Below are 23578 nucleotides of genomic sequence, written 5' to 3' on the forward strand. Positions count from 1 at the left end.
TTTTGCTTGCTTTAGGTTACAGAAGAAGCTTATGTTCCTGTTGGAGACATGAATGGCATGGGGTTCAGGCCCTTTGATATGGTTATCCCATTTGCTGTAAGGAAAGGAGAAATAACAGGTACCTGGAGTGCCACTCGGGGAGATTCATGCCTTTTGTTAGTGTGTTTATCCATTTGCAGCTAACAGACTGGGTGGTCTAGACCACAGTGTGTGTGGGAGGTTTGTATCCTGCCAGCAATGTAGCTGTTTAATTTCACATTGAGTGGCACCCACTGAGGATGAGTAGGGATATGCCCCTTCAATGGTTTGAGTTAAGTGAGGGGATTCTTGGTGTGTTGCTGTGGCCTTAGTGCTAGGCTGTGAGCTACTGCACTATAGGGCCCATTGATGCTTTTTCCCTTCTGGAGCAGCTACATGAATCCTTGATAAGCTCCATTATTTCTTTTCTGCAGATGCTATAAAGCAGTTAATTCTGCAATCCTGTTACACATACCTTCTCCAAAGCAGGTGACCCCTCTTCTACAGGTCTGGCAGCTGAGAGCATCGCTCCAGTAGCACCCTGGTTGCACTAAGCTCCTGCACACAAGGCCTGTGTCCCCTCTGCCCTCTAGCTCAGCAATCCCAACCCAAGCCCTGGCCTGTTCCAGCTTGAAGGAACAGTCAAACTTTCTTTTTCAAAAGTGCAGCAGAAGAGGGAGCATCTTGCTGCGAGGTAGATCAGTGCTTTTTATGCAGCTTGTTGTGAAAAGCTCCGTGGCTGCAGCAAACAGCCCTGCCTGTAGAGTTTGTAAGGTCACAGGACTGTTTGCCAGATGTCTACCACTGCCTTGTATTCATGTAGCTTAAGTAGAAAACATGTCTGGTTAGTGTTCCATTAGTCTCCTATTTGTGCCTGTGGGTAAGGAATTTAACAATTTAAAATGGCTAGACAATTCTCTGTGGGTGGGAGAGGGGAAGCAGGCAGCTTCTCCTTCTGTAACTCCCATGGTGGCCTTTTGTAGGTGAAGTACACATGCCCTCTGGAAAGATGGATACACCAGATATCGTGGATAATAAAGATGGCACAGTAACAGTGAAATATGCTCCTACTGAAGTTGGGCTGCATGAAATGCACATAAAATACATGGGAAATCACATCCCAGGTAAGTCTGACAAAGCAGGCAATGCAAATCTGAGTGCAGAGTCCTGCTGATGCATCTGGTTCCTGCTGAGGTTCTGTAGCTAAGTCATACATGCCATGGGAAGATCTGCCTGGGATGTTCTGTCATTCAGCTGCCCTTTCTCTGCAAGCAGTCCAGAAAGAACTAAAGCAAAGGAGTAAGTGCCAGCACATATGAGCTTCCATTGTGGTTTAATAGTACCAGCCAGGCTTAAAATGGATTTTGGTTTTGGGGAAACTAGGTTTTGTGGCATTTTATTATGAAGAAGAAACATACAATTTTCTAACTACTAATTTTTCAGGTTGAAATTTACTGCCATGGTGCTCAACAAAACTACTGGTTACAGTGTGTGTTTATCCTTAAAACTGCATTGGCAAAAAATCTTAAAATTGTGGGGAGAACTGATTGGTTGAAATACTATAGTTACTGTTTCCATCTGATTGCAATAAAATAAAACACACATGCATATTATGCTGTAATCTTTCTTTCTTTCTGGCTGCTTCTTAACAAACAGAAACCACTGCATTTCATTCCATTTCTCTTTTGTCCTTGCTTCACCAGCTCCTCAGTGGAAGCACTGCCCCGCCTGGAGGCTGTGGCTGCCCTGTGGTTCTCCAGGCATGCTGGCTTTGGGGGCTGGGCAGAAAGGGGCAAACCTGTAGAGGGATGTGTAGATATGAGACAAAATACCTTCAGCACTGCCTGAGAGGGACTGCTGGTTCTGTTTGTACAGAAACACAGCCTAACTGAGGCTGAAGGGGGGAGCTCAGTGATGTGATGTGTGGTGCTGCTTCAGTCTCCTCAGCACTTTATGGATATCACACCTCCATAGGTGCTGACCTGTCTGCTGTATTGGTTCACTAAGACCATTACCCTGTGCTGCCGTAGAAAGATAATGTGCCACAATGTTTCTTTCTTGAAGGTTGTCATGAATCAAATTTTTTACTGTTTCAGCTGCAAAATCTAACTTTGGACTGAAGAGCTATCTGTGCCTTTTTTTGAAACCATTATTGGTTGTTAGTTACTGTGCTTTTTGTTCTTGTGCACTAGCTTAGCTAATCTGAGGCTGGCAAATACATTCTTGGATACCCTTCAAATTTGCTAGTTCAGGTTCATTGAGTCAGACAATGTGCTGTGCTAGTTCCTAATTCTGTGCTACCAAAATTCAGAATCAGTGCCTGGACTGAAAGCCTGCTTCTGAGTCATGTTCTGATTTAATGTGCTAAAAATAAACTTGCAGTGAACAAGACCCTTTACAACATCATTTAAGCTTATCTCTGGTAACACTTACTCTTCCATGACTGAATGTGGCACAAATTGTGGAAAAGTGTCTTTTGAGGATGGAAACGGAGGCTTATTTGGTTTTAAGTGCATTACAGTCGCAGTAAGGTTTTTCAGATACCACGTAATGAGAAGGGCATGCAGGAACATGGGTATCAGTTCTTGTAGTCCAGACCACTCATCCTTAAAAGTGCTTCTTTTTGGTTTTTTTCCCCTTTAGAGAGCCCTCTGCAGTTCTATGTCAATTACCCCAACAGCGGCAGTGTGTCTGCTTATGGGCCTGGCCTCATCTATGGGATTGCAAATAAACCAGCAACTTTCACCATTGTCACAGAAGATGCAGGAGAGGGTAAGTCAGTTCTTTAAACCCATCCTACCCTAAACAAGAAACTTCTTGGTAGTGTAATGCACATTGGCCTTGATTTACATTCATTCTGTCCAACTGTGGATCTCTGTGATGTGACACAAATGACTTAAGCAAATATCAGACTGTAACTTGCAGTAAAAACTGCCTTATTATCCCTTCCTGCGAACAGTAGATGTACCCTGTGGTACTGGGTGCAAATTATTTGTTCAATTAAAAATAAACTGAAAGCAGCTTAAATCTCGGGGGTGATGACCGAGTGTGGAATCACTGTTCAGGAAATCTAAAGACTGAATAGAACTGTGGCCTTAGTGGGTTGGTCTGAGCTGCTTTTGCTGCTGTCCTTTGAAAACATATATTTAAACTCCATTTTCAGTACCAGGCACTGGATATTTCTCTTTGGACCAAATCTTTGAACCTGGTGTTCACAAAGATTTACACAAGTGCCACTCTACTTTTTTTCTAGGTGGGCTGGACTTGGCTATTGAAGGACCTTCAAAAGCAGAGATCAGTTGCATTGATAACAAAGATGGGACATGCACAGTCACGTACCTGCCTACTCTACCTGGGAACTACAGCATCCTGGTAAAATACAATGACAAACACATCCCAGGCAGTCCATTCACAGCCAAGATCACAGGTATAAAGTTTAAACTTATGGAGGCACTTCATATTAAAAATTAACCTCTGATACCATGGGGAACCTGGTTTGTGACAGGAATTTGAAGTCCTCTGACTTGTTCTGCACTTAACCTTGTAATGTTTTGTGACTCATTTCTCTTTGTGTATTCAGATGATAACAGAAGACGGTCTCAGGTTAAGCTTGGTTCTGCTGCTGACTTCATGTTGGATATCAATGAGACTGATCTCAGTCTCCTAACAGCCAGCATTAAAGCCCCATCTGGTCGTGATGAGCCTTGTCTTCTGAAGAGGCTGCCCAATAACCACATTGGTAAGATCTGAGAGATTACTGTGAGCCTTTACTCCAGTTTGCTTTGCTTTGCAAAATGACTGACTTGTGTGTTCCTTCCCAGAAGAGTGTTGTTGAACCAAGTAGTTGATAGTGTTTGCTACAGTTGTCCAAAGACAGAAAAGTCTGGCCTCTTGTCTTCGCTTGCATGTGACATGCCAGGTTGCAATTGAAGTGGATTTTGTCAGCATATATGAATGGCCTTGTGGTCCATTTGAGAGCAGCACCTCAACATGAGTAAAGAGACTGCTGTTCAGTATTTCATTTTTTGGTATGATTAAGGCATCAAGTCTAACACAAATAAAAACGGAATAAATTTCTCACATTTCTCTGCTTTGTAGGCATCTCATTCATTCCACGGGAAGTAGGAGAACATCTGGTTAGCATCAAGAAAAATGGGAGCCATGTACCAAACAGCCCTGTGACAATCATGGTGGTCCAGTCTGAGATCGGGGATGCCAGACGGGCAAGAGTTTTTGGACGTGGCTTGGTGGAAGGACGAACCTTTGAAATGTGTGACTTCATTGTAGACACAAGAGATGCTGGTTAGTTCCCTCCCAAAGGGACCCTGAGATGCTATGAGATGTATATGACTCTACACAAGAGCACTGCCTCCCTCAGCATGCGACCACCAGGTCACAAGCTGCACAGCAGCAGCTGCCATTAAGCACAGTCATTGCTGTCAGTTATTAACCACAGACAGTGCTATTTTAGAATATGCTTTGTAAGGTCCTGGCTCATGTCTTTGTTACAACCAACAGGGACTGTCACTGAGGTGGTGCTGGCTCTAGTATCATTTGGTATTGCAAGAAGGAAATGAGGAAGATAGTTCCCTGTTAGTTTAATGTGGAGCCTTGGATAACTTTTTAGCTTGGTAGATAACTTTTCAACATTATTAGAAGAAAAAGGGATATAGTCAGAGAATTTTGGGAGCTGAATGCATGCTGTGCCTGTGACTGATAACGAGTACAGAAGTGCCATTAAGGCATTGTGCAACTCCCATGGGCCCATTATGATTCAAACCTACCAACTAGCACCTGCTGTGGCTTTGGACTGTTTTATGTCAGCTTTAGAGTAAAGCTTTGGAAATCTGAGACTAACTTATCTATATTGTAGGTTATGGTGGGATCTCACTGGCAGTTGAAGGACCCAGCAAGGTAGAGATCCAAACTGAAGATCTAGAAGATGGAACTTGCAAAGTGTCCTATTTTCCAACTGTACCTGGTGTGTACATTGTGTCCACTAAATTTGCAGATGAACATATTCCAGGTAAGCAGAAGTGTTGGGCAAATTTTTGATTAGCACAACAAAAGTCTTATCTGGCTGCCCAGTGCTCTGGAACTGTGGGTGGGCTGTGTGATCTGGCTTGGACCATAAGGCCCAAAGATTCAAGGAGGTTCTCCCCAGGCAGCAAGCATCCAAAACTGTTCTGGTTACATGCATGTATTTGACTTGGGCCTGACTGTAGTTGGGCATAAAAGTTCCCCCATAATCTCCTACAAATCAGAGGAAGCTTTCATTTCTGCCCTCAGTGATGTGTGTAATAAGCAGAGGAGGAATGACTTGCTGTGATATTTACAGGCAGCCCATTTAGTGTGAAGATAAGTGGTGAAGGAAGGGTTAAGGAGAGCATCACACGAACAAGACGGGCTCCTTCTGTTGCAACAGTAGGAAGCATATGTGATCTGAACCTAAAAATCCCAGGTAAGCAACAACATCCTTATCCCCAAAACCACAGCTTGCGCTTGTGTATCATGGGGTACTTGAGAAAGGGAAAATACAAACTTAAGTTTTGTGAGTACATCCTCATATTAACATAGCTTAGGGAAGAAACACTGCTAATGTGTCTTTTCAAACAGTTAAAAATAAGCATAACCATGATCAACACATGGAAAAATAAATACTGGTGAGGCCTTAATTTATTCTGTGTACAGCAGGCTGGAGAATGGGCTGCACAGCTCACTTTAGCTCCAGGGTTTTGAGATCATGTTGGCTGTTAAATGTTTGTACTGCTGTTTGGAAACTGTGAATCATGTAGGCCAGGCTTAGCTGGCTGCACTTATCCAGCCACTTCATCTGCCTCTGTAGTACCTGGGAAACTGCAGCTGGCCAGGTTTTCTGCTCAGAAGCGTGCAAATAGCTGTGTGCCTTTCCTGTTACTTGTACTGGGTAATCACTTGAGCTCAGTCCTGCTTCCAAAACCTTTTGTCACTTTCTAATCTGCATTTTTTTATTCTCTTGCTAGAAATTGACTGTGCTGATATGACAGCTCAGGTAACCAGTCCCTCTGGTAGAAACTTTGATGCCGAAATTGTAGAGTGTGACAAAAACACCTACTGTGTCCGCTTTGTGCCACAAGAAATGGGGGTCCACACTGTGGATGTCAAATACAAAGGGCAGCCAGTGCCAGGCAGCCCCTTCCAGTTCACCGTGGGGCCACTGGGCGAGGGAGGAGCCCATAAAGTGAGAGCTGGAGGCCCGGGGCTGGAGCGTGGCGAGACAGGTGTTCCAGGTGAGTCCTCTACTCTCAGTGGGCTCCAGAATCTGCGGGGTGCAGGTCTGCAGTGCAGTGTTCTGGTAACAGGAGCCTCTGAAACTGCTAAGCAGTATCTCCTGGGATGATGGGATGAGCTACCATTCTTCAAATATGCTCAAGTGGGGAACTTTACAGTCTGTTAGGAGGAAGCTGTGACCCAGCAGCAGCAAACTTACCCTTGTGTGTGCTCTCGTGTGCTTCGACAGCTGAGTTCAGCATATGGACACGGGAAGCTGGAGCTGGAGGACTGTCTATTGCTGTAGAAGGCCCAAGTAAAGCAGAAATCACCTTTGATGACCATAAGGATGGATCTTGTGGTGCATCATATATAGTTCAAGAACCAGGTATGTACTGAGACCAAATCACATGGAAACAGCACTGATTGTGACTTTCAAAAAAACTAAGAACACTCACTGCTTCTCTTTTCTCTGCAGGCAACTATGAGGTGTCCATAAAGTTCAATGATGAGCACATTCCTGAAAGCCCCTACCTGGTTCCTGTCATCGCCCCCTCCGATGATGCTCGCAGGCTCACTGTCACTAGTCTTCAGGTGAGACATAAGGAAACATCTCTACAACTTACCACAGAGACTGATTTCGTCCTTGTTCTCCAAAACCAAAATGGTTGTCCTTTTTTCTAAGTTAATAGCCTTGTCTTGGTTGATGCTTGTTGTCAAGCTCAGCTTGCAGCCAGAGAGATTTTTGGCAGCTGGCCCCTGGGTGACTCTGGCTAGCCAGAGTTCAAAGGCAGAAGGCTCAATTGAGTGTGTTAAAAGTGATAACACTTGGGAATTAGGAATAAGAGGCTCCAGAAATAGCATTGGAGGAGCTAACACGTTTCCCATGCCATTAGCTAGGGGAAGTACAAGGAGAACTGAAATTTAGAGGTGAACCACCAGTGATCGTGCTGGTACCAAGTTCCTCATTTGGCACATGCATGAAGAGCTGCATTTCCATGGGTGAAGTAGCACAGGGCTGCATGGCTGGGACATCACTGCAGCCTGGCCAGGCAGACAGAGGTGGCCCCGCCATGAGGTCAGGATACAGATTTGCTCTGGCTGATGCCACAAAACCACAGTCACAGCTCAGATGATTCATGAAAGGTAGTGAACCTCAGAGTGAATCACAGCTTTGTAGCTGGTCTGGGCTCATCTGGTAACCTCACCATGTAATTTGTGTATGTGTGTGGTTGCAGGCATTAAAATACAAGTAACATTAAAGGCCTGACTGAAATCTCCAAAGCCAGAAGCTTGGATGTGAGACTGAGAATCTGTGTCTAAATATACTGTACCTCAGTTCTCCTTGAGTAGTGATTAGTACTTCAGTTAAAGCTTTTTTTGCTTATGTCCCAGCTGTGATCCCCAGGAGTTTGCCTGGGCTACAGGAATTCTCCACCTGGGCTGTGTAAATGAACCATGACAGCCTGATCTGGTAGTATCTTTTCTAACTAGGAGTTACAAGGGCGTTAATTAGTCACTGTGGTATTGATGTTTGCCTTGTGTTTCATTTAAAGACTCTTTGACAGGAATACTCACTTCAATTAAGTCCTGGAGAGGCAGATAAAGCTGAGTATTCTGTAACAGAGTCCATTATGCAGCATCAGCCTCCACTAAACCCACGTCAGGGACTTGTTTATACATTGTACCTCAGTTCTACTCAGTTGCATTTATTTCCCTCTTCAGGATTTAGTTGAAAACAAAATGAGGTAAAGTATGTTAAGTGTCAGATATTACTGCTGCATATCTGCATGTGCAGTGCTGGTTGAGGACCACTGTGGCTCAGATGTGGAGCTGTCTTGCCTTCCACCAATGGCCTGACAGCACAACAACATCTGGTTTCATGTTTTAAATTACTTTCTTATGTTTGAGACATCTTGTGGTGATGTTCTAAATGCAGCTTCTTGTGGCAAATATAAACATGCATATTACTCTTTCAGACATTTGGATTATCAGAGCCTTTTCCCTGAATGAATCTGGAATGAATGAATGGGCTGAAAATGGAGCTATAGCTTAAGCATCCTTTAAATCGAGTGCCTGGGTACCAAGGACTGACCTCAGTGATAATGGGTGACTAGTATTGTAAACTTGCCTCTCTTTGATGTGGCACAATTGTCTGGCTTCCAAAAACAGTCTGTTACCGTGGAAAGTCAGCCTAGCCAGCGTGGGTGATTCCTGAATCAGCCAACCCCCTAAGAGGGAGAGAGCATCTGATTTGAGAGTTAATGCAAGTCACAACTTTATGCCTTTTGTTAAAATCAAAAAACCCTCATGCTGAAGTGGTTGTTTCCCTGCCACAAATCTTGTGCTGTCTGAAGCGAAAGTTTGAATTTGATAATCTGACTGTTGCGTTCTCAGGAGTCTGGATTAAAAGTTAATCAGCCAGCATCCTTTGCTATAAGGCTGAACGGGGCAAAGGGCAAGATCGATGCTAAAGTCCACAGCCCCTCCGGAGCTGTCGAAGAGTGCCATGTGTCTGAGCTGGAGCCAGGTGAGCACAGCTTGGTGATGATCAGAACAATTGCATGACCTCCAAAGCACTTGCTGCCACACAGGGAATTTGGTTACTCTGGCTTACAAATAGGGTGTCCCAAGGATGAGCATGCTGCTTGGAAAAGGACTTTTTGGTGTCAAGAGCTGTTCAGTCAGGGTTATGTCCATGTTTTTCCATGGACTGACTGACCCCCAGCTTGTGTAAGATAGAGGTATTTAAGTCTTGGCTTGCCAGTGAAGGTACAGTGACATTAGTAATAAATTAAATATGATGTGGTTGTTGAATTTAACCAGGGAAGAAGTTTATTTCTCAAAGCTATGCTTCGATCGTTGACTAATAGTTTATGTTTAACTCACGCTCACTCCTTCACATGAAATGTCAAGGAAGCTGTCTATAAGCAAACACTACAGAAAGCTCAACACCTGTTTCAGCAATGAGCTTTTCTTTTTCACTTGAAGTCTGTATGAGTTATGGTCTGTACTATGAACAAACAGCAGCTGTCCAGCTGGGGGAGATCAGTCCCGCCTCTGAGTTAACATGCAATCAAAAATGTGAAATATCAGCAAATTGCTAAATTACTTCATTAGCTAAAGGTGTGGTGTCAGAGCAGCACACTCAGCTCGCTGGTAAGATTTGGCTTGCTCTGACCAGCTGCTTTTCTTCTCCCTCAGCTGCCGACAGATTGGGCTGTGATTCAGTTCTCATGTTTAGTGCGTGAGTGAGGCAAATAATCCTCAGACTAGATGACAGCTGAGATCAGGTCCTAGTGAACAAGGTGAAAACACAAGCTGTAAAACCTTCTGTGAGAAATACAGCATTTTCCTGCTTAAATACAAGTTTAGCAGCTCATGTAGCTGAGTTCACTTAAACTGGGACCAAAATATGTCAAAGGTATTCAGAAGCTCATATTGCTAATCAGTCCTGTGTTGGGTCTGATTGGTGGTTTATGGTTGGATGGTTGCCTCTGGTTTGTCAGAAGAGCCCCTTCTCTCTCTGTTGCAGATAAATACGCCGTTCGGTTCATCCCCCACGAGAACGGCGTCCACTCCATCGATGTGAAGTTCAACGGCAGCCACGTGGTGGGCAGCCCTTTCAAAGTGCGCGTGGGCGAGCCCGGCCAGGCGGGCAACCCCGCCCTTGTCAGTGCCTACGGATCCGGCCTGGAGAGCGGCACCACGGGTAACCCTTCTCTTGCAGACTGATTGCACTTGGGCTTTGAGGTGTACAGAACCTATTTCTAGGCATACTTTTACATGACTTCACCTGCTAAGGCAGCTGAACTAACCCACATTCTCTGCTGACCTGAGTGCAGGCTAATTTTGCTTTCTAGCATGCTCCTCATGTCTTATAACCATCACTCACAAGTCTGCAGCCTATACTGAGCCTTAACAAACTTAAAACTTATGTAAATCAGCAACTGCAACACGCATTCACTGAACTGCTGGTTAGCAGCTGGGCTACAGCTCTGCTGGTTAGCTTAGCTCCACGTCGGTGGTCCCTCGAGCTCCGGAGATGCTCTGGCTCCCTTCCACTCATGAACACGATGTCTGAGTTGGCTGTGTAGAGATGAAGGGATCTTGTTTAACTTGTGTTAATTAAATGGGTATGAGGGTGTTACATTCCCTGTTAGCTTCCCTTTGGTGCTTGCACCTCTAAAAAATCTCAAGTGAAATGCAGTAGGATATGTAAACTCTAGGGAGAAGGTGGGATGTTCTGTCGGTAGTGTGATATTCATGCTCCAGATGCAGCATGAACAGTCTCTTCTTGGAAATCTGGCACCTTGTTGTGTGCTGTGGCCGCCTCATCTGATAGTTCTCAACTCAAGAATGTAGGGTTTAGTGTTTGTTTTTTCATTTTTATGATTTGTGTCCTTAGCAAGTACGAAAACGTTCCAGGATATGTGCTTTGATTTATTTGTGTTCTTGCTCAGGCCACACACACAGGTAAATAGCAGAGTAAAATGATTATTTTTTCTCCTTTTGTAGTGTAAGGGAATAGCTAGTTCATTTTGTCCTATCCACTGCTGTCTCCTGTGGATTCCATCTCATACCTTTTTTCTCCCTGTGAAAAAAAAAATACTGCAGTTATTCAGTCAAAGCTTCTGCTGTTCTGGAGGAACCAAGCAGTTGGTTTTGGAAACATGTAGATACACTCTATAAAATAAAGATGTAGCTTGAGCCCCTTTAATAGATGGAAACAAAAGCACTCATTAATACCAGCCAGTGATGCATCAGGGACAGGGGAATATTTCTTCATCTATAAAGGTGCTCGGGGCTGTTTTTAATCTAAATAGACTGTTTCATTTCAGCAAAGCTGCTCTGTGCCCCGTTGTTGAATCCTGGCCACTGCCAAAAGCACAGTGCCCTGGGAGCTGCTGAGCAGCCTTTCAGAACAATGACCCAGTGTAGGGGTTTCAGTGGCTGAGCACCTGAACCATCCCCCTGGGAGGGCTGAGCGTCTGCAGCCTCCAACAATGCAAGCCTTCATCTGAGGCACAGCAGAGAGCAGTGCCTCTGAGCAAGAACTCTTAGTGAGAAGCTGTGAAGCTTGCTGGCTTTGAGAATTAACTTCTCTCCAGTTGAGCAGGGCATTGCAGGCTGATGCCTGGCCTCCTAGGCTGGTGGGATGAGCTGCTGGAGCTCTGGAAAAGTGGCATAATCCTCTGTGGGAGCTGGGCTCTTCCAGCATTGCGACACAACAACCTCTTTTGTGGGGAGGCTAGAAACTTCTCCTGAGTTTATTCCCACGTCTTCATGCTTCCATCGCAGCAGCAGTAAACTTTCCCATGGCCATCCTGGTTTTGAGTGTGCCTGAGCACTTTATTCCTCCTCAACAGTGTCTCATGCAACAGCCCAAAGATCATAAATATTTGAGGCCAGAGTCTGACAGTAAATTATTTGGGGGCTGAAAGCCTTACTTAATTTTTTCTTGTGTTGCTGGCATTGTGTCATTGGCTTAGTATTAGCAGCAATAATTCAGCTGTGTTAACCAGATGCTGTAATTAAACAAGCTTTTGTTTCCACAAACTGCTTGGAGTGCTGTTGCCGAGCAGTTCAAACACACATCTCCTCCAGGCCATCTCCTGCCCCTTGTCCTTCCTGCTTTCTTGTGGGCTCTTCACTGCTGATTTGTAGTCCAGGCAGCGAGACAGCTCTGAGCTCTCCCAAACTGAGCCATGCTGGAGCTGTGTGGTGTGGATTCTGATGCCCAGCAGAAAAGCTCTTGTTTCCTCTCTAAGCCAGTTTTTTGATACCAAATTACTTCCATTTGAGTCCTGAAGGGCTGTCGTGACCCCTTCTCCCGCACAGTCACATAACCTAACTGGAGGAGGGAGCCAGGATGAAGCTGGGGAGGCTGCAGAGCTCCATTTGGGGCTGGTCTGAGCAAGGCTGCTGGGGTGGATGTGGTGCCCCTCCCTGCCTGAAGCCCTGGGAGACTGATCTTGTGCCGAATTCCCCCGTATTGAATGCCTGAGGCTGCGTGTGTAACATCGGGTGTGAGGAAGAGTGTGTCTCACTGTGCTACGTCTTTCTAGGACTGCAGTCGGAGTTTTTCATTAACACGACCAAGGCTGGTCCAGGTACCCTCTCTGTTACAATTGAAGGGCCATCAAAGGTGAAAATGGACTGCCAGGAAACTCCAGAAGGTTACAAAGTCATGTACACACCCATGGCTCCAGGAAACTATTTAATTGGAGTTAAATATGGTGGACCTAACCACATAGTGGGCAGCCCTTTCAAGGCAAAGGTTACAGGTAAAAAGCTAACTAGTATTTACTCTGTGCCTGAAGTAGGTCATGTCATTCAGCAAAAAAATCCTCCTGAGACAATGTGATATTCTGGTCTAGATGCCTAAAACCATGAGAAGCAAATCCTTTCTCCCCATTACCTCCAAAGCCTAGATGAGGGGTCTCAGGAGCAGCTACAAAAGCAGTAGTCACAGAGCTTGGCAGCTTGACTCAGTGGTGGGCCATATAACAGCTTTATGGGGTAATACTAAGTCCTGATGTAGTGCTAGGGTCTTGCATGGGTCACAGGGAAATATGACTTATTTACCCATTTCCCCCCACCCTCAAAGCCTGAAACCTGCTTACCTGTAGCATGTGTTGCCTCTCTTGGTCTCATTTTGGTGCAGGTATCACCTAGCCAGGGGTCGGTAATGCCTGGGAGGCTCCTAGGTGAAGTCAGGGAGGCTGGTTTAGGAAGCTTGTTCTCTGTCCAGCGTTGTGTTTAAGCACAGGCTGAAGGTCATCTCTACTCCTCCCCCTGAGCTTGTGAAACCCTCTTGTGGTGCCCATAGTGTGGTGATGTTCTCAGGAGAGGGTGGCAAGGACTGCGCTCCCCCAGGCTGGGACACGCTCTGCTTTCAAAATGGGTTATTGCAAAATTGCACCTGCTTTTCTGCCAACTCAAGTAATTTTTGGCATTTGGTGATTGGAGCACAATTAACTCTTCTTAAGCAACCTGCTTTGCTTAATGAATCCTGAAGTTCCTGTGGTCCTTTAGCCACTTGAGGGCTCTGGGATGGGATCGTTGCCAGTGGTGCTGGAAGATGTCAGCTTAAAAACCCAAGTAGGAAATTGCTCCTCTCCAAAAATGCATTTTGGATGCAGAATGCATGCTAGTCATTAGGAGGGTTTTGAAACCTCCTTCTGAATGCCTTTCAGATGGGGAAAATCTGAATGTTAGAAACCTTTTCTGTTTCCAGGGCAGCGACTGGTTAGTCCCGGCAGTGCCAACGAAACCTCTTCCATCCTGGTAGAGTCAGTGACAAGGTCATCGACTGAAACTTGCTATAGCGCCATTCCCAAATCCACCTCGGATGCCAGCAAAGTGGTTTCCCGGGGAGCAGGACTCTCAAAGGCTTTTGTGGGTCAGAAAAGCTCCTTCTCTGTGGACTGCAGCAAAGCAGGTATGGATACCAGAACCAGATGGGTGTTCAGAATCAGTGGTTTAGCTGAGCATTTTTTTCCCTAAACCAACTTGCAGAGTTAAAATTCAGACCTTGAGGTAATGATCTGGTACTAAAGAAAAATGCTAAATACTAAACTGTGCTCACCAAGTCAGTCCTAATACAGAGACCGTAAAGTTCCTCTCCAATGGCTTAGCCTGAGCCAGGTGCACCTGAAAGAACAGGATTATGGCATGAGAACAAACAGGTTGCCGAACTTAAGCAACCCCTGTGGTGCATTGTAGCGTGTAATGCACGGTGTTCCTGTTACCTTTTGATGCTCATCATCATCACCGTCTGGGAGCTCTGTGGTGGGTGGATTACAGGCCAGCTGTGTCCACTGGCCCCTGCTATTAATTCTGATGAAGTAGTTGTAAAGCAATACCAGCTTGTTTTCACAAGCAGCATTGATGGCTCCTGTGCTCTACTTAGTGGTAACCTGTCAGGTCTGGCAAATAGCACAGATAAACCTTCACCTCTATAAGGCTGAAAGCTTTTTAATATAAAACTCCTTCTTATACCAAATTAATCTGAGGTATGGCTCAGCTACCACTCTGTGAATTAAACCAGCAAAATCCATGTGTTACAGAGCCAATATATATATTACGATAGAACCATGCTGCCTTGTTTAAGCTCAGGAACACTAACAGTTGTGTGTTTTGCTGTAGGTTCCAACATGCTGTTAGTTGGCGTCCACGGACCTACAATACCGTGCGAAGAGGTGTCCATCAAGCATTTGGGCAGCCATCAGTACAACGTCACTTATGTTGTCAAGGAAAGGGGGGACTATGTCCTGGCAGTGAAGTGGGGTGACGAGCACATTCCTGGGAGTCCCTTCCACGTCACCGTTCCTTAGGCGCGCTGTCGGGTGCTCTCTGCGTTCGCAGTTCAGATGCAGAGCTGTACTGGGTGCAGTCGTGTTGCAAAATGCAGTCTCTAGATACACACGGCTCACGTTTCAATAGTCAGACATAAATTCTAACTGTTTTTACAAGCATTTCACTTCTATCCTACTTACCAACCTAATGTCAATTTATTTAATATCGCCTCAAATTGTACCTTTGTAGTACTGTCCGGGTCACTGTTAATGTTTGGAGAATCTTGTGGATGACTAGACACTAATTTCCCTTGCGGGTGTTAAAGACTTTAGATGTTAATTGAAAACTGGAATTTGTCTTTGTAATTGGGTATCTTAACTACTGATTTTATTTGACTGGAGACTTTACATTCTAGTTATGGAATATGACTTGGGCTGTCCCCAGTTCAAATTCTTTTCTGTAAAGAAATGAGGTAAAACTGGTACTATAGTAGGTGCCTTTGTATACTTGATCAATTTTAACGCTTAACATTATAAAAAGCTATTATAAGTAGCTTTACCACTCAAATTTAAAATGTTTCTGAAAATGCTTTGCCAATGGTTTACACTTAGAAAAAGTTTATCTTTTATAGCAAACCAAAAGCAGATTGAAAATTACTTCCTGTAAGCTTTCAGCCTCTCTATGTTAACGCTTTGTAACTCTAGAGACAGATAGCTTTTTGGCCATAATGCTAGTAATGCGGTTTTTAATGAGCTTGGGATGCTGGTGATGTTTCTTCAAATTTACAGGTAACCCCCCCACTCTTTTTGATTTAAGAACAAGCTCTGCATTGGCTGGGTTAAGTAAAGCCCCTGAAGTTGCCAAGCCAGGCATGGCTGTCACCTGTGTGGCCCAGAGTCACTGCAGTCCAGAGCACCAAGGTGTGTTGAGAAGATGCCCCTTGGTTTCCCTGGAGGCTGCAGGCCAGGCCAGTGTCTGAGATGAGGCAAAGGAGCCATGAGACCCACATCTGCAGTGGGACACAGGGTAGGTCTGTGAAATTACCAGTGATAGCAATACCAATAATAACAATATCAATGAACAAACCCCTCTTTGGTGCAAGGTGTTTTATTGTATCTCAGTCCAAGGATATGCCTGAAGCAAACTTAATCTCTCCTGAAATCCCCCTTGTGCTGCAACAGGTGTTGCTGCTGAGGGTTCGGGAGTGGAAACTTCCTTGTAACTTGTCTGTTTGTCCCGGATTACTCCATACTACTTCCCAGGTGCATATCTGAATTGCTGCCAGCTGCTGGGGCTTTAGTAAACTCTCCTGATGAGCTCAAACTCTGCAGTTTGGAGAAGGTAGGATTTGTTGAAAATCTGTTGACATGTCACTGTCCCTCGGGAGAAGTTCGTGCTTACGGTTCTGTAATTATGTGTGGATGTACTGCTCTCCAGCACAGTTACTGGCAAAAAAAGGAAGGTTGGGGTTTTTTTTACTGTGCTTTTTTAGTGCCTTAATGTGAAATGCTCACTACATTGTAAACTAGAAAGTAAAAACAAAATAAACTGGAATAAAATGCAGGATTGTAAAATTGTATCTTATAACTTATTAAATAGAAATGTTTGCTTCATTAAAATGTGCATGTTAAAAACAACATCGGATTCTTTTCATATGTAGTCAGTGAAGTTCAGACTGAAAGCACACCACACAGCAGCTTCAGGCAGACCAAATAGCCTATGGGCTGTTCAGGTAGCCATGAAAATTTGGGCAGAACCTCAACGCCATTAACTTTTTTCCGTGAAATCTTTTTTTTTTCCTGAAAACAAAATGGCAGAAGTTTAAGCCATATGTAAATGTTCAGGGTGCAGTGGGCACAGTGTGGCTGAAGCATTCATTACACAGCTGTGCTGGTGTGCCCCTGTGCAGACCCCAGGCACAGGGCACTGCTGTGTTCCTGGAGCTGCTGTCTGGGCTGTAATTCCCTGGGATCCCTGGGGCTGTTTGTGGAAGGTGTCTCCCTGCACCTGGGGCCAGCACCTCCAGGCACAGCCATGGAAACCAGCAGATGTTTTCCCAAACACTCTCCTCCTGAAAGCCCCTGTGAAACCTGAGATGCAGTGGCTGCCAAGGACTTTCCTGCCCCAGGCTTATCAGATTGTTTCCTTTTTATAGTTAACCCATTAGCCTTATGGTAGGTATGGCAGCATGAGCCTCCTATTCAGTATTTTTAAACAAAACAAGCCTGGATGTAGCTGTCAGCGTGAGTAAACCCTGAGAGCCTCTCACCTGCTTAACTCCTGTGTCCCAGTCCACCCTGTGCTTGTCTGGCCTTCTCTTGCCTGTTGCCCTTTGTCTTGGTTTAATGACTGGCTGAAATTAGCAGGAGTTGTCTGTGAAGCTGATGAACCCTGGTTTCTACTGTGGCTGGGGTTTCCTCCAGTAAAAGCTGAGCTCTGCTTCAAGTGACCAACCTGGGCACTGACAGCTGTGGAGTGCCCACAAAAATGACCTTGCTAAGGGCAGCAAGCACCCAGTGGTGGTGATGAGAAGAGCTGCTTGGCAAGGTTGATTTTGGACAACAACATTCAGCTACCTCCAGCGGCTCTGCCAGCTGAGGACTGACTGTGTTGGGCACAGATCCCTGCTTTGTGGGACATTCTGCTCTGCTTTTGGCACCCTGACAAAGGTTTCTAAGTGCAGCTACCCTTAGCAGACTGGGTTGTTGTGTACGTGTTACTGGTGTCCCAGTGCCTCCTGCTGGGCAGACCTGCAATGGTACAAGATGCACTTTACTCAGGATAGGAAGAGGACTAGAGGACTAGCATCAGTATTTTGCCTTTAGGTGTGGAAGTGCTTTTTTTATCAATTAGGTTGACCGTAAGTTTTTTCTTTGTTTATAGTCTCTCTCCTTGCAGTAGGATTTGGCCACTTAGTACCTGCGAGTCCCACTTGAAACTTCATCCTTAACTGGCCTGAGCTGTCCTGTGAGCCCTGCACTAGGTCTGGGCAGTGCCCTGGTGGCCAGCTGGAGCCCTGCCTGCTGCTGGCAGTGACCCAGGGCAGGGCACTGCCACATGGGACCCATGCTGGCACCCATGGCACGCCTGGGAGGCTCACTGGGTATTTTGGTGGGTGGTGGAAGGTAAGTCCCTGCAGCACAGCAGTTGCCATGGGATGGTAACTCAAGAGCATTCCAGCCCCTGCCTGGTACTGGTGGGATGTGTTGGTACATCTCAATGACCAGAGAAGGGGTCTTTGGGGGTGATGTCCTGGAGCTCCTGACAAACCATACATTCAGCCCGTCCTTCTCATCCTGCAGCACAAGTCTGCCCTGCAGCCATCCCTGACCCGAGCTGTGCTTGTTCCTACCATACCCTGGGATCTCACTGGGTGCCCACTGGCCTTCTCCTTTGCTTTGGGGACCTGTTGGAGTTCCCTCTTCAAACCCATCTGGCTGTCCATGGCCTTGGCTCTGTGTCTCTGATGGCCATCTCTGCAGCCAGCATGGCAATACCTCATATACTGGGGTGTTGCATGCAAAACTGATAATTGCATTTTGCCTTGTACAGCTGTGAGTATCTCCAATAAATTAAATACATGCATTTAAATTATTTTAATAAATTTAACTTTTAAATATTTAATATTATTTAAAGTATTTAAAACATTCTATTTATTTAATAATTCAAATTATTTAATCCTTACATAATTAATCATTACTTAAAGTCTTTATATAATTAATTCTTGAATCATTATATATATGTGTAAAGGTGTTCCAGTATACTTAATTTCTTTCTGTCCATGTTGCAGCAGTGATCAGTCTCCAGGCCTGGGCCTGTATAGAGCACTTTGTGTTTCCAAGCTGGATCTCCCTCCCCCCTCCAAAAGCCCTGGCCTGCTCTGACATCACCTGGGTGCATGGACAATGTGCGTGCTAGGGCTGTTGCTTAGCAGGGCTCTGGGTTTGCTAAGATTATGCAAACCCTGTAATTACTTTTCCTTCTAATTATCTGTTGAAAGTGAGATTGTGACATTTCTAATTCAGAAACTTTTTTTTTCCTCTACTCACTTCTAGTTTCTGCATTTATTTGTTTTAAATTTATTTTATTATTTTTTTCTAACTAATTTTTTACTCCACATTGAGATGTACTTGCAGTGCAGACAATGCACTTTTTTTCACCTGAAAAAAAAGGGAACAAACTATGTATAAATCACATGGAAAAGCCTATCCAAAGTGGTTACAGATATTGCTTGACAGAAACTGGGAAAGAGTTGCATGAAACTTAATTCAGGGAATGGCACAATGCTTTTTTACACAGTGTTTTTTATTTGTTTGAGGAAAGACTTTCCAAACCATTTGTTATTATGACAGCTGGCTGTGCCATGCTCTCCCATGAGCCAAATGAAACTGGTTGCCTGGTTGTCCTTTGCCAGGTCAGGGACAGCGCTGGCACACAAGGAATGGGGCCTTGCAAAGCTGCTGGCAGCATCCCCAGGTGTTTATCTGTGCTTTGTGCCAGCTGGCTTGGAGGATCTTCTTTTTCTTACCTTTTATCCTTATTTATTGCATCTCTTGTCCACATCTAGAGCAGCAGAAAGGAATATTTGGAATTTTGCTGCTGATAGCAGAACATGCACTGGAGCACCCAGTTTTGCTGGGACTAAACCCACTGGGTACCTGAACATTTCAGCATCAAACTCCTCTAAGCAAATGTTTATTTTAAAAGTAATTTTTCCTTGTGTTAGTAACAGAGATATTCCCATCCCAGGTGCCATGTCTTCACAGCTCCATCTGAGCTGGAAAAGCAGCAGGGAGAGCTGCAGCATTTTTTTCCTCCACAGCCTTCAGTAATGGTTCAAATTCTCAGGTCCCTTTCACTGAAGGTTATCAAAACAGCCCTGCTGCTAGGCCCCCCCTCTTGTGTGGGGCTGTTTCCCCAGGGCCTCCTGAGAAAAGGCTTTTAAATGGCTTTTCAGAATTTCTCAGACTTTCTGAGTTAATTTTCATAGTTGTGAATTTATATTGCCTGCTTAGAAGAAATATTGTCACTAAATCAGGCTGGATTTATAGTGCCTGTCTCTGTTAATTTGACTGAGATTTAAAGCACAATTTTTAAATGACATGAATGAAAGGCTAGTATATATGATTTTTTTAAAAAAAATTAATAGGAAAATATGATCTAGCAGTACCTAGAGGTATGTTTGACAGCTCTTTCCTGTGCTGAGCTCCCTTTCTGCAAGACCTTGGTACTGCAAATATTTACATCCCTGCTGAGTTGGAAGGCTGAGTCCTTTGGGCCCCATGGAGGAGCTGGCCTTGCCAGGGTGGATATTTCCTTCTGACAGTGATGTCCAGCTAGGGTGTTTTGTTTGGGGGGTGGGATTTTGCCTCTGACTTCCCCAAGAATGGCTGGAGTCAGGTTCTCGTCCCAACAGAGAGGCACAGAAAGCCTTCATATCTCAATGCCAGCATTTGCAGAGCTTTTCAGGGAAGGCTTTTTGTTACTTTGCCAATATGGAAATTAATTCTTATAAATCTTCTCTCTACCAGAAAATTGCCCCTGCAAACTGTGACAGTTGAGACTCTATATTTAAAATTACACACAAAGTATTTAACCTTGTTTTTCACACTGGCTGGAAAACCAGCCTGCAGAGGAGGGGCACATGTGGTTTTATACCAGGTGAGAGTGCAGAGGTTGTGTCCTTGAACTGGCAGGATGATGGAGAGGAGTGTGAGCTAAATCCAGCTCAGGGAGGTCAAGGTTGGATATTAGGAAAAGTTTTTTCATGCAGAGGGTGGATGAACACAGGAAAAGGCGCCCCAGGCAAGTGGTCATGGCCCTAAGCCTGTTAGAGTTCACAAACCTTTGGACAATGTTTTCAGGCACATGATGTGAATTTTGGGGTTATTGTGTGCAGGGTCAGGAGTTGGATTCAATGATTTTTGTGGATCCCTTTCAACTCAGGATATTCTGTGATTCTGTGGTTGCAGAAAGAGCCTCTGATCCAAATTGATTGCAGTTCTCTGGCACTGGAAAACAGTTGGTGTCTCTGGTGCCAGAACAGCCTCATACCTTTCCCAAAACCAGGTACAAACCACCAAAGAGCAGAAGCACAGTCACTAGAAGCCATCCCACTCGTGCTCCTATTCTGTGGCAAATGCTTGGTCAGTGGCCAGCTCCAGCCTGGGGCACGAGTGCTCCTCACTGCAGAGGCTGAGGGAGCCTGGAGCAGCCGAGCTGGGACCAGCTGCTGCTATCACACTGGCAGGCTCTTTGATTTTCCTGCCTTTGATTTTGCTGTCAGTGCCACCAGCCCTGCTGTGTGACAGCACAACACAGCCCTTGTGAGGGCTGCAGCTCAGCTGTTTGCTGCACATCTGTACGTGGCCAAACATCTGTACATGTGTATGTCTGGTCCGGGACACAAGTTTTACGAGGAGTACCTGGGGCAGGTGGAGATGTTTAGCCTAGAGATAAGGAGGCTCAGGAGGGACCTTATCACTCTACAGCACCTGACAGGAGAGTGTAGCCAGGTGGGGGATGGATGAGGAAACAGCCTCGAGATGCACCAGGAGAAGTTTAGATTGGATATTAGGTACAGACCCTGAAAGAAGAGGCCAGGTGGGTCCCTGTGGGGTTCTGTACCAGCTCTCCTGTGACCTCATTGCTGCCAGGAGCTCAGAAGAGACAAAAGGAGCTCGGCAGAGCCTGGCTCTGGGCCAAAGGGTCTCTCACCCTGTGGGGTGAGGAGCAGGGGGACCTTCTGTAGGCTGGGGAGGGGTCTGTGCAGGGCAGTGGGAAGTGAGGGTGCCTCCAGTACCATGCATTGGAGAAGGGATTCCCAAGGACCCCAGCCTGAGGGATTGGGGGTCTTAGCACTTTTTGTTCAGCTGAACCCCCTCTGCTCTGTGCTCTCTGTGAACAGGGCTGCTGGGGAGGAAACAGTTTTCCACTTCTGAAGAGCTTCTTTGTTTCTCTCCCAGCCCCGATCTGAGGTCTGGCTTGCAGGAGACAAAGTCTCTCCAGGAATTTTGGATTCCCAGTGAAAAACTTCTGTTTGATCATAAATAAAGCTCAAGAAGCCTTATTCATCAAAAAGAGAAACTTTGTTCTGGCTGCAGAATATATTGAGGCTCCTGCAGGCTGGAACAACTTAAAACCCCTTTGCAGTTGGGACAGCTGGGTAATGATCCCCAGCGGTAAAAATCTAGAGACAACATGAACTGTTAAATATTTTAGGATGTAATTATAATATTGTCTAATGAATATCTAGAGAGACAGACTGTGCTGACAGTAGGAGTTTGGGACTCCTCCCAGCCTCTATCAAATGTACAATGTGAGTGCAGATGCTCTCTGCTGTGAATCCCACAAAACTGTGTCCCAGCTCTCCATGGAGGAGCATCATCTTGCATTAAGATGTCTCTCTCTTGGTCAGAAGCTCAGCATCTCTGCAAGATGAGCCTTTCTTCTCCCCCAAGGTCTGAGTGCTGAGCAGGACTCCATTTGGTGTGGGGTGTCCCTTGAGTCAGTGCTGCTGTGGCTGCATCTCCTCCCAATTTCTCGTGCATCCCCAGCCAACTCACTGGTGGGGTGAGAGACAGAAAATGCCTTGACTCTGTGTAAGTGCTGCACAGCACCAATAAAAACATCTTTGTGTTACCACGGTTTTCAGCACAAACCAAAGCCACAGCTCCATGCAACTACTGTGAAGAAAATTCCCTCTGTCCCAGCCAGACCCAGCACACTGCTCTGGACCAGCAGCCACTGCCTTCACTCTCAGGCTGCTCTCTGGGCACATCCCTTGTTCCCAAGTGCTGGATAAAGGGCTATACCAAATCTTGCAAGTAAGGACAAATGTTTCCAGTAAAACTTACGATTAATTGTATATTTTTCATGACTGAGTGTGTCCATTACTGCTTTTCTGGAGGGTGATTTCTTTCTCTGTGCACTACTCCTTTCTGAAAGCCAGGAGACAGATAAAAGCAAGATGTGAGGCCAGAGATTCAGACTGATTTCAGTCTTCATATGAACCATCCCTGATGTAAGCCAGACAGTGACATCTCTATAAAAATACCAATGTAAATATTTGTTCTAAATCAGGCTTTTTCCTTTGTGTTGTGTGAGGGAGCATATGAAATGCTGTATCATTTCAAGTTTAATTGCTACTAAAAGTTGGAGGATTTTTTGCCTTGCACACAACCTCCTAGGATAATTTTCTCTTAATTTAGTTTCTTTCTTCAAATTCTTCTCCCTGAACAATGGGTTTCACAAAGGCCAAACTGTTTTCTCCCCACAAAGCCTCTCTCATTCACCTGCCCTCCCTGCCCCTTCAGCAGGCAACCTGGGTGCATCGATGAAGGGAAATGAAAATTTGTCTCTACTAACAGTTGGATTATTCCCACTCCCCAGATGCCATCTGTGTGACAGGGTTTGGTTTGGACTAAATACTGCCTGTGGGCTGAGCTGGGAAAACAGATTGCTGCACCATTACATTAAATAATCATCATTAGAGTCTGGTTCATCAGAGGACTTTGGGCTGCCATGGAGATTTTTTTTTTTTGGAGGGGGGATGCAGTTAACTTCCATGTCAGGATGCTGAAATCAGATTTTAATGTGAATTTTATGACACTCTGTTGGCAGCAGTGTCACCTGGGATCCCTAGGGCATCTCACCTGAGGTCTGCAGGTGGGCAGGGGTGAGAACCATCAGCTTCCTGCTGCCTGAGCTGGGGCAGTGCAGAAAAGGGGTTCTTACTGCCTGTCCCTCTGTCCCTTCTGTCTTTCCCAAATCCCTGGATGCTGTGACCAATTTAAACCCCTCACTGCAAAATACTCTAAATTCAGCAATATTCTACATTGCAAACCACCAGGTACAACCTCATCTCCACTGGTTGCAGCTCTGAAGCATAAACACACGCACACACATGATGCAAAAAAGTCCTTTTTAATCCTTCTGCCCCTGCAGAGGAATGGCAGAGCTCCAGAGCCCATGGGAACATGTGGAGCTCCCTCCCTTCAGGTGTGGCAGG

The 23578-nt window shown here is 45.3% G+C and overlaps 1 protein-coding gene across 3 annotated transcripts in view; it reads left to right on the forward strand.

Moving 5' to 3' along the window:
- FLNB (filamin B) overlaps positions 1-16177 on the forward strand; it is a 71017-nt gene extending 54840 nt beyond the window's left edge. For 2 of the 3 annotated variants that reach the window (XM_084214578.1, XM_084214579.1), the window contains 16 exons: positions 16-118; positions 1002-1142; positions 2662-2790; positions 3272-3445; positions 3599-3757; positions 4117-4320; positions 4892-5044; positions 5357-5479; positions 6021-6287; positions 6518-6655; positions 6746-6861; positions 8665-8797; positions 9803-9979; positions 12336-12554; positions 13508-13711; positions 14419-16177. In XM_084214578.1, coding sequence (XP_084070704.1) covers positions 16-118; positions 1002-1142; positions 2662-2790; positions 3272-3445; positions 3599-3757; positions 4117-4320; positions 4892-5044; positions 5357-5479; positions 6021-6287; positions 6518-6655; positions 6746-6861; positions 8665-8797; positions 9803-9979; positions 12336-12554; positions 13508-13711; positions 14419-14606 — 2628 coding nt within the window. In that variant the 3' untranslated portion in view covers positions 14607-16177. The remainder of the gene's footprint in view (positions 1-15; positions 119-1001; positions 1143-2661; positions 2791-3271; positions 3446-3598; positions 3758-4116; positions 4321-4891; positions 5045-5356; positions 5480-6020; positions 6288-6517; positions 6656-6745; positions 6862-8664; positions 8798-9802; positions 9980-12335; positions 12555-13507; positions 13712-14418) is intronic. The other variant, XM_084214580.1, reaches the window with a different exon arrangement.
- The last annotated feature ends 7401 nt before the right edge of the window (positions 16178-23578 follow it).

Source organism: Fringilla coelebs (genome assembly GCF_963513975.1).
Source record: "Fringilla coelebs genome assembly, chromosome: 13".
In the NCBI taxonomy this organism is placed as follows: Eukaryota; Metazoa; Chordata; class Aves; order Passeriformes; family Fringillidae; genus Fringilla; species Fringilla coelebs.